Raw genomic sequence first — 11,102 nt, 5'->3', positions numbered from 1 at the left:
ACATATCGTTGACGGGATCAGAAAAATGCTCATGACGTTAACGATCTCCTTTACAATGGCGCTTGAAAAAGACAAATGTGCTGGCAAGTTCGGCCTTGCAGCAATTTTGATACTTTTTTTTACAATTCTTTTTTGAAAAATTCTATTTCATATTTGTTTGGTGTCTAATCTAGGAATAAATAGCTACGGTAAACGAAAACTACAACGTTTTAATATTTTCGTACATATCACGAATTAATACAACAATACATGTATATAGTGTTTTTATATGATTTCTTAAATCATATAAATGAACATCTTTAAATTCCATCCGTTCAGAAGGCGCACGCAGTTTACAAGTGCAGATGCATGAGATATGCATGTAAGAACGTTAAATGACCATGTGATGCAGTCATAACTCGTAAACAGTTCTGGAGAAATGTAATCTTACAATCACCTAGTACAATAAGGCAATGCAATTAAGGTGCATATACGCGCATTGAATAGGTCCCTCGTCTTTACTATATCCCAGGGACATGCAGAGAAAAGACGTTCTCTAAAAGCAAAAGTAGTCGAGACATGGTAGATTAAATGATGATTATCTAACCTACGCTATAAATACGAAATTCAAGTAGATTGTGAAAAACATTATCGCATACATTCACGCCATCGCTTGCTTAGTCGATTTATAATATATTATACACCGTAAACTGTACAGAATATATTGCAGTTTTTTTCATGATTGCCCAAGGGCCGAAACGTAAATAATTCTTGGCATTGCGATGATATCTTTTACTTACGAAATCTGCTGTACCAACTGTAGAACAGATTGCGCAGGCGACAATATCACGGGGTTTTAATATCCACAACTACTAGAACAAAAACATATATATGTATGATAACATTCAAGCAAACATATCTAAAGACGTGTTGAATAAACATCATAATATTAAAGTGTTCTGCACAATCGAGCATAAATAAATAAAATTAATGTTTAAAAACATAAGCATAATCCGGATATAAGTCCGATCATAATTTAAGTTGTGAGATATTTTATAAGTACTAGAAAAAAGGCATCCGGTGCTCCGATTCCTTGTCCGCTAACCTGATTTGGCCTTATCCGTTGACTATGCAGTAAATTGACCTGAGGTGACTTTATCCGTCGGCTGCCAAGGTAGTTTTATTAAAATGTCATGGTGTTTATAGAGCATTTTAGGCAAATTGACCAACTAAACCATGTAAATGTATCAAACTAATATGTATACTATTCAGTATAATTTACCACTTCTATTGATAGATGTATAAAACTTTGCTAAATAAATTAGGTATGTCTTTTACTCAAAACAATTGTAATATACCTTTATACCTAACATACAAATGTAAAGTATGCTGTAATACATTCTTTTCACATTTCCAAGATTTTGTTTATTAACAACAGAGATAATCAATAAGAATAATCATGTGAGGAAGCTATCCAGCTAGCTTACGGAACGTCGGTGGTTCTACTCAGGTGCCCGTTCGTGCCTGAAATAATGCACGGAAGGGCACCTGAGGACTTCCTCCACCAGTAAAGCTGGAACGTCGCGATATGACCTATACTGTGTCGATGTGACGTAAAACCCCAAAACAAAAAAACAAACAAAATAAGAATTAAAACAATATACAGTTATATAAGTGCATATAAGATAATGATAATTTTCATAGACATATTTTAATGGAGGTAGTTGTCATGATCAAAGCTGAAAATGAAGTTGATGCTATTTGTCAGCCAACAGCATTTATAGGGAAAATATTTAAAATAATCGTTCTACAAATAACAAGTTTAGTATTACTTGAAATGTACAAGCATTTAACAGTAGAAGAAGGCACATTGTTTAGCCATCATAATATTGCATGAAACAAGGGTAGTCTTAAGAAAATTGGAATGGAAAAAACACTTTAGGCGGTCACAATTAACATAGATTACACTCTTAGAAATAATAATATTACAATAGAAAATAAAAATCACCAATGTAACTGTTTCTTATATTTATGTGAAAAAATATTAAAAGTCAAAGTGGAAAATTTGAATATAAGAAATTTCCAGAGAACGTATTAAAATCAAACAAGTCCATACCTTTAAGATTTTTTTTTAATCTAGCGTAAATATTATTCAAACAAATATAAACCCTTAGGGAAATTTAAATTTAATTCATCAGCTATCCATGTACACAAAAGCTTATGTTTTGTTAATTAGCATTTCTATCAGTAAGAGTAATGTGAATACCAAAAACAAAATCAGCTTTAATATGAAATCATGGGAGACGATATTTTTTGTAGAATAAAAAAGTATATCCTTGTGCAAGCCGTGATATTAGTGGTAAAAACTTGAACTCCACAAATAACAAACACCTACAGTACATTAATATAAAATACAACAAATTTCACCACCTTGTGCTGACATTAATCTGACCTAAACACATAAGAACATGATACTATATGAGGTACACACAAAAGCATAGTACCATATAAAGAATGAATCCTAAGTCTTTTGTAACACAAAGTTAGCTTAACAGATTCATAATAATTGTCACAATATCTTCGAATCTGCATGCCATTTAATAGTCTTATTGTCAAACCAAGGATGTTATCATAAAATATGACTTGTTTGTTTATCATATAAAGTTTGTGTTGGAAGTGTCTATCGGAGTGCAAATCAGTGTTATATTTGATACACATGTAGTTCATCAACTTACATTTAAAACATTTTTCTATATCAATTAAAACTTTAAAGAACTAACATTAATAGTATTACACTAGAGGTATATATTGGACAATGCTTTTGAATATCATTTACATTAAATTATATAGAACAATTTAGTAGTAGATTTGCCCACACAACGGTTCAATTCATCCTTAATATTTTCTATCACATTCAAGTCTAATGACTTTTGTAGAGCGTTCATCACGTTACTAATGTTTTTAACATTCAGAAAACTGTCATTCTCGCAGTATTGGCTGGTACGCCATCCTACAACTTCCTTAACGTCAATACAAAATATCTTAGTCTGAAGCACTTGGTACAAAGTGAACGTCAGATTACCGTTAATGAACAGAATTTAAGAGACACTAGTCTATATTAACTTTCTGATTCAGTACCAAATTATATGGGAAGATTGTTTAAGAGGGAGGCAAATCTACCCCAACATTAGTACAACATTATGTCACATCCATGTGATGAAGCTACCAAGCTGTGGTGGACATACACAGTGTTAGAATAACTATAACTGACATTGTCTTTTTGCAACTTTGCGTTTTCATGCATTATCACATTTGTTTATTGGACATACATGTAGAATTTGTTTGTTAAGAAACTAAGTAAATGGAATTACATATCATGTCTCTCAACTGTATCTATAGAAAATTTTAGAATCCATGATCCAATAATGAGCCACATATGAAACACATGCACTCTTATTGCTGCAACCTTGAATTGAAGATAACAAGTTGTTTACGAACATCATACCTATAAAAATAGATAGACACATAATTTCTCATTTGGAAAAAACACCACAATTATTTATTAGAATATTTGTTTAAATCATATTTAAAGTTAGACAGAGAGACGATTTAATCTATATAATATATTAAACACTCTCAATGTAACGCAAGACTGCATGACAAATATTTATGTTTTACCTGAATTTTCTACCCAGTTACTCCTGAGATTGTGCATATCTAATTAAGTAGGCGGAGCTAATCTGTAACTGCTAACAAATTTACATGCAACGCTAGATTAGGTTGAGGGGCATGTAACAGTACATAGAGCAGAATAACAAAAATATCTCATTTTGTCTCACTATAAATAAATATGCTATAACATAAAATCTTCCTAGGTTTTTGTTCAGGTAAATGCTTTACACAGTTGAAAAACGGCTTGGTAATTATCCCTTTGAACTGTCTGTCCAGAAATCTGAATTCTTAAATAACTTAATAATTGTATATACAACTTGGATGAAAATGACAAAAATATGCAATAGGTGGCTAAACTGATTTTACACGATTGTCCAATTCTTTATATAAGAAGTATATGAAGAGGTATTTCTTTCAAAATTATTATTCCAATTTTACTATTGTATATATTTCACATGTATTCATTAGTATTTTATTTATAAAGAATATTGTTTTTCAAATGCATATAGAAAATCATTTATCTGATTTTTAAATAAATTTTGTTTTTTTTATCCATGCTTTGTCATCACAATATGTTGCTATGGTAATGGTGAGCCTTATTTTAAATAGATAAACATTTCAAAGACTTTAGGAGTTTCATTTGTATTCTTTATTTGTAAAATAGTTTGATCAGTATTGAAGAAAATTTTATAGTTTTATAGCAATTTGAACTTGTAACGGGAGACTTTTCAATGAAAACAGCCATTTCTTACAACATGCTCATGCCGTAATGGGTTAATGAAAAAAAAAATCTACAAAATAACAATTTTTCTTCAAAATTATATGTCTTAACCTCATATATATCCGAAACAATGCACTTTCGACCCCCCCCCCCCTCTTTTAGGCCTCAAAAAGTGACAAATGTACTGTTTGGGCCACAAACACATGTTTTCTTTGAGAAATGTTGATTAAAAAAGTGAGCACTTTTTCGGCGCCCAATTCAAAAGGTACATAAGGGGATGCCAGAAGGGGGATGTGTCCCCTTTTATTTTAGGGGTTTGAGGGCAGTCCCCCTCAGCGCAACGAAAATTTTGGATTTGCGGGAGGCTAAAAATGACCCCAGGTTGATCATAAGGTAACGTGGCATAAATGCTGAAAGGCCTTTGAACATTGAGAAGTTGCAGCACTTTGAAATCAACTTTGATGGAAAAAAATCAATACAAAATAGTGATTTTTTGGCAATTTTGAGATATCGCCTCGTTGCCATGGTAACAGGAAATTTAAGACTGAGCATGTTTTTACCAAGGCAATGGTTCAGTCAACATTTGTCATGTTTGTGCCAAGTTTGATGAGTATTGAAGAAGATTTAATAGTTTTATAGCAATTTGAACTTGCATGCAACGTGAGACTTTTCAATGAAAACAGCCATTTTTCACAAAATGCTCATGCAGTAATGGGTTAATGAAAAAAAAAGTCGACAAAACAACAATTTTTCATCAAAATTATATATTAGGCCATGTTTTAGCATGGGAAACGCGATTTGGTGTAATTTCAGGTATTTTCATCATTTTTTGTTAATGAAAAAAAAAATCAACAAAACAACAATTTTTCTTCAAAATTTATATCTCATGCCTTGTTTTAACATGGAAAAACGCGATTTGGGTAATTTCAGGTATCTTCATCATATTTGTTAACCCTTTACCTCATATATTCGCGAAACAACGCAATTTCGACCCACCCCCTCTTTTAGGCCTCAAATAGTGAAAAATGTCATGTTTGGGCCCCAAACACATGTTTTCGTTTGAAAAATGTTGATTAAAAAGTGAGCACTTTTTCGGCGCCGCCCCCATCCAAAAGGTACATCAGGGGGTTGCCAGAGGAGGGATATGTTCCCTTCTATTTTGGGGGTTTGAAGGGGGTGGCAGTCCCCCTCGTCCCCAAGAAAATTTTGGATTTGTGAGAGGCTAAAAATGACCCAAGGTCGATCATAAGGTAACGTGTAACCAACGCTAAAAAGCCTTTGACTCTATCTGTATCCATTGAAAGTTGCAGCACTTTGAAATCAATTTTGATGAAAAACATCAACGCAAAATAGAAATTTTTGGCAATTTTGAGATGTCCCCTCGTTGCCATGGAAACAGGAAATTTAACATTACAAAGGCAATGGTCCAGTCAACATTTGTGTCAAGTTTTTATAGTTTTATAGCAATTTGAACTTGTAACGGGAGACTTTTCAATGAAAATAGCCAACATGCTCATAAAGAAATTTTGGCATACTTTGAAAAAGAGACAACTTTATATAAGTTTCAATACATGAAGTGAAATAAAGGAACCGAGGAAAGCAAATTACCTGATGATTATTGATTCTGTAGAAACTGGACAAGCTTTAGTTCTTTAAAGATTAGCTTGACAGTACAAAGCGTATACATGTAGCTATTTTCCATTACACCAGCACCTATAGCTTCCACTACATGTATATTTCTAGTTTAAATTCTTTGATTTTACTATGTTTTAAATCTGAAAGGCGTCACTTCAATCAGGATGCCTTACCCACATAAAAGAAAAGGCCAACAACTCTTGTATCTGTGCATTTACTTTTAGGATTGTTTCCCTTTTTGATATGTAATGTTCTATTGTTTTGATTCACTTATCTTTTCCGTGATTTAAAGGTTCTGCTGAAAGTTTATGAAGTGTTCATCATTACCAGCACCATAGGTGCAGGTGAGTTTGTTTTGCACATTAAATTTTGAAAGTATATCTCCTTTAACTTTGAACTTTATGGTTGAAATTAGTATCTTGAAATTACCTGCCCAATGATTGGTCAATTAGAGATGATACAGCGCAAATATTACTGACTTTAACAATATACATGCGTGTACATGCAACATATACAGTAAAGACAGCTAAAAGGGCAGATTATATCGCATAGACTGGAGGTAAAAGCCGGTACAAATCGCTGTTGTAATATATGTTTGGGTGTGGGGGTGCGTTAACAAAATGTACCAGACCAAAACAACCGCTAAGTTTGGCTTCCTTAACAAGAATGTATGCCTTTAAATAGCCTCTATAGATCCGTGCATTGTTTTGGATTTTAGTAATTACATGTCTGTAAATTTCTTTGTAATATTTCAATTATTTAAATTTATTGACGTCTGAAGAATCTGGACTTGTTGAATGCATTACTAGGAATTTTGAATATTGTATTTCTTTAATATTTTTGTAAGCAAACCTAGCAAAACATTGAATTAACTTTATATTTGACTGAAAAAAAAATCCAGACTTACCTCAGCGAAATCAAACAGTTTTCATTATTTTCTTAAACTTTTCACAACATTTACAGTTACAGTTTTAGTCTCTTAAATTTGAACTTACTAAGATTACTAAGAATTTTTACTTGCGCCACTAAGTTTCAGTATCAAATTTGATATCAGCCTTAATTCAAGAGTTTGTGTAAAAAAACCGACTTGAATCCATTCCAATATATTTGAATGTCTGAGGAAATGCCTCTTTCCATGACATCACTTTGCGAAAACTTAAAACAACAAAAATATCTTTTTTTATTTATTTATTTTATTTATTTGTTACAAGTCAATGCATTTATGATAGCAAGTAACAGTTGTTAGGTTTTGATTATTTTCCATATGGATCATCTGTCAATAAATCAGAGTGCTTGCCCTTTGGCATAGGACAACAATAATTATATTGCGTGCACACGAAATTTTTTCCACAATCTGCATCATAGTTGCAATTCAGAAGTTGCCCATTTTCACCCATTTTAGGCACTGCATCTCTACCTGAGTAACTGTAGCACATGTGTACTGCCAAGAGTAAGTAAAGAAAGATTCAGAAGTAAAGAGAAATATTGGAGCCAAAAGCTAAAAAGAAAAACACACTCAAATAGGATCTTACTACAGAGTATGCATTTATTCAGGAATCTTTCTCATTTTATAAAGATTTACAAAACTGATTGTATCTCCATGTTTTATGTCTCTGAAATATATTTCAAAACATTTTTGACAAGATTTGCTGATCTTCTACGTCATACAATTATACGCTTGATTTACTTGACCATGGCAAAGTCTTTCATTAAATACTCAGATGTCTGATCCAAAGACTGTTTACTGTTAATTTATCGCTTGACTTACACTTAAAATTGATTAAAAGGCTTGGTAATCTTTGGGCACTGACAGTTTATGGTTCAGTTTTTGAAAATGATGGAGTCGCACAGATCACTGTATATTGACATGACAAAGGTATACATGTATTACTTACTTTTGCAAACAATATTCTTGCAGGAAGTTTCACCAGAATTGGAATAAGTGATTACATTTCGGTCAGAACACACACAAGTACCTTTGTTTTCAGTCCCACAACGCTGAAAGTGTAATAGAACGATAAAATTAATAATCTTTTGCTCTACAGTTCCATGTAAATTAAGCTTCTCATGTTGGTATGAAACCCCTCGAGGGAAATAGCATGTTTAAGAAGTGCATGAATACATGTACCCTTGCGAAGCTAGTGTACGTAGTGGCTAGAGGGTATAAGATACAATAACCTACTATATATACAAGGCACGTAGGTGAATGTACCTTTAAATAAAATTCATGTCATAATCGATAGCAATAATGTGCATGTGAGACCTGATAAAGTCCCTCTAGCTGTGTGTTTTTAGACTATCTAGGCGAGCATAGATGTCACGTGCCCTCCATGCATTATTTCAGGAACGTGAGCTAGCTAAACACTTTCACATATGTGCATAGGGGTTTCATATCAACAGCGGTTACGGGCAAGTGGTTTAATCACTTGGCAACGGACGCCCCTGACTGATTGGTGATTTGGAAAAAAATTAAGAAATAAAAAATTAAAAAATATGAATAAAGAATTGGAAAATCTTTTCATTCTTTCAATTCTAAACATGTTTGAAAAAAACAACAACATTTTCTCTGAGTCCAATAGTCACAACTTACATCATAGATTTTTTTGCCCTTGCATAGACTTGCGTTTGCGTTTACCGTTTGGATAAATGTCTGAAAATAAAATCATACCGAACTTATAATATGCCAACAGTTACATACTTGAATGCCGCGTTATCTGTTTAATTATTTAATTTTTGTGTTGATATTGTTGCAAAACAGCTTTATGTTTCCGTTTAGAGTATGTACTTCTTCACTCGGTAGGTAAAAGAATGAAAACATGTTTGATCAAACATAAAAAGTCCTTATGCCTTGGAGTTTATTTGTTTAATAATATGAATAAGTGCAAAGATATGATAAAATGTAGAAAAAAACAATGAGTGCAAAAATATATACCAATGCCAACAGAATAACTACTAGACCTCGAACCATTTTCTATAACAGATTGACAGAAGACAACAATATCGGGGTGTGTAATTATCCACAACAACTAGAATGAAACATTAGATATGTTGATATTGCAGCTCATTGCAGAATAAATATAAAATATTAAAGTGTTCTGGACAATCGCGCATACATTATTAAATAATGCTTAACGAGCATGATGCTTATAACAGACTTCATCATTTCTCATTCTTTAAAGATACATATTTATTAAAATACTTATTAAAAACATATTGAAAAATAGACAGAGAAACGCGAGTAAATCCATGTAATAAACACTCTTAATGTAACGCAATTCATTTGCTATAATATTTATACATTTCCCATATTTTTAACAAAGCTTTGACAAGGTAAAATAAGAGATTCAAACAATAGTAAAATCTTACTTCAAAATCCAGACGAATTACGAGACGGATTGCTGGAACAGCTTATAATATAGAACTTTCGTCTACCATCTGTTGTGCGAACACGCTGTCAAATGTAATATAACCCTGATAATTTGCTAAATCGATACAACAATATTAAATATGGGCATTATTTACATGAAATATATCTGTTTATTATTATAAAGAAAACAAGTTAATGGTCTAGATCAAAGGATATGTCGTATAACGAAAGAAATGCTTAAGTCTCATTTTAAAGGTATTCATTAAAAACTTTATAACCATATAGTGCAAAATATCGTAGTTTAGACTTATTTGAAAACTTTTAATGTTAATAAGACGATGTCTACAGATGTTTCATATGACACATTTGATTTTTAATCGTTCTAGGTTATAAGAGCATCAAGTAAAATCGATGCTGCAAAATGAATCATGTTTGAAAGATAGTGCAAATGCAACTGTAACCTACATTATAAATGTCACGGGTCGATTTATTTATTATATTAATTGTTCATTTTGCCGTGCTTTGTTCGTCATTTAGTCGCAGGAAAATATATTTAATGTCTGCGCATGCGTCGATTATCGTTTGTCTCCGTGGCGTCTGTTATCGTCTGCTATTGTATTGTATCGATGGCTCCGTAACGTACGTTATAAGCGCAAAATCACGGAAACGACTGAAACAATTCATCGTGCAATTTTGTGATCTGTTTTTGTATGTCCAATCGTGTTGTACGTTTTATGAAAGAGTTTTGAGAGAAAGTTTTAGAATGGTTTTTAACATTTTCTTTATTCTTAATTTTCGCGTACTTTCCTTCTCCACTTCACTCCAATTTTATTTTCTTACGAGTTAAGATATACCAAGCAAATTTAATGTATAAATTATATTTGTTTATTTATTAGAATTTTTGGTAAATAACCTATTTTTGAGACGCTGTGGTAAGATTATTTTCATTTCATGAATTTAATTGAAAGTAATTCTAATTTTGCATTGCTCAATTGTTGTATTGTTAATCAACTTGTATTATAATTATGTATTTATGTTTTTAGGCTTTTTTCTTCGTATTATAATTATTAAATTGACGAACCTACGCCAGGAGTTGGTAGTTATAATTCTACGCTGTGACATAAAAGTGTAAGTTTCATAATTTAGCATTTTATCCAAAATCATATATGACGATTGAAAAATATGTAAGTATATGTAGCTATGATGACTACATATAAAGGATCTACACAATATTGATAACTTTTAGTATGAACAAGCAATTATCAAAATTGCAAGCAATACAAAAGTTCCCTCCCGGTAAGAACCCTAGCAACATTCTAAAGGGTCATATCCATTCAATTTTGACATTGTGGAAGTCAGGGATTAACTTTTATCCTTTCAGGTCTTAGTTTGTCAGTATCATATTAATGTGTTACGTTTCTATAGAAGCCGTGGAGGGTCACTTTTGAGTTTCGACTTATGGGTGTTTTACTTTAACTTTTGATTTGTGACTTACGTCTTATGACTTTCGGCTAACGCATTTTGAACGTGCTAGAAGATGAAAGCAGCAACGTTGGTTTCTATGGAAGCATAAACCTGCCCTTTTAACTTGTGTCTTATGACTTGCGACTTATAACTTGTGACTTTTGACTTCTGATTTGTGACTTACCTGTTTGACATAAATCGGCGCGTTTTCGAATGAAATATGGCAGACGAAAATGCTTTATATTCTAGAACAATTTTCCCATT

The 11,102-nt window shown here is 32.2% G+C and overlaps 1 protein-coding gene across 1 annotated transcript; it reads right to left on the bottom strand.

The window, feature by feature from the left end:
• Positions 1–7,180: 7,180 nt before the first annotated feature.
• Positions 7,181–9,471, bottom strand: LOC132757031 (uncharacterized). The gene is made up of 5 exons (XM_060748215.1): positions 9,374–9,471; positions 8,940–9,033; positions 8,598–8,657; positions 7,903–8,005; positions 7,181–7,448 (listed from the first exon to the last, which is right to left on the bottom strand). The coding sequence occupies exons 2-5, from the start codon at positions 8,973–8,975 to the stop codon at positions 7,261–7,263; spliced, it is 387 nt and encodes a 128-aa protein (XP_060604198.1). The 5' UTR covers positions 8,976–9,033; positions 9,374–9,471; the 3' UTR covers positions 7,181–7,260.
• Positions 9,472–11,102: the final 1,631 nt, after the last annotated feature.

Source organism: Ruditapes philippinarum, unplaced genomic scaffold (genome assembly GCF_026571515.1).
Source record: "Ruditapes philippinarum isolate M1 unplaced genomic scaffold, ASM2657151v2 ctg114_1_1_1_1, whole genome shotgun sequence".
NCBI classification, from domain to species: Eukaryota; Metazoa; Mollusca; class Bivalvia; order Venerida; family Veneridae; genus Ruditapes; species Ruditapes philippinarum.
The sequence above is the reverse complement of the archived record's forward strand: the minus strand, read 5'-3'. Positions and strand labels throughout refer to the sequence as shown.

Coding starts and splice junctions, on each gene's coding strand:
- LOC132757031 (XM_060748215.1), bottom strand. CDS start 8,975: ATGGTTCGAGGTCTAGTAGTTATTCTGTTGGCATTG. Junction 8,658..8,939: donor TAGTTATTCTGTTGGCATTG/GTATATATTTTT, acceptor TTTTATTTTCAG/ACATTTATCCAAACGGTAAA. Junction 8,006..8,597: donor AGGGCAAAAAAATCTATGAT/GTAAGTTGTGAC, acceptor TTACACTTTCAG/CGTTGTGGGACTGAAAACAA.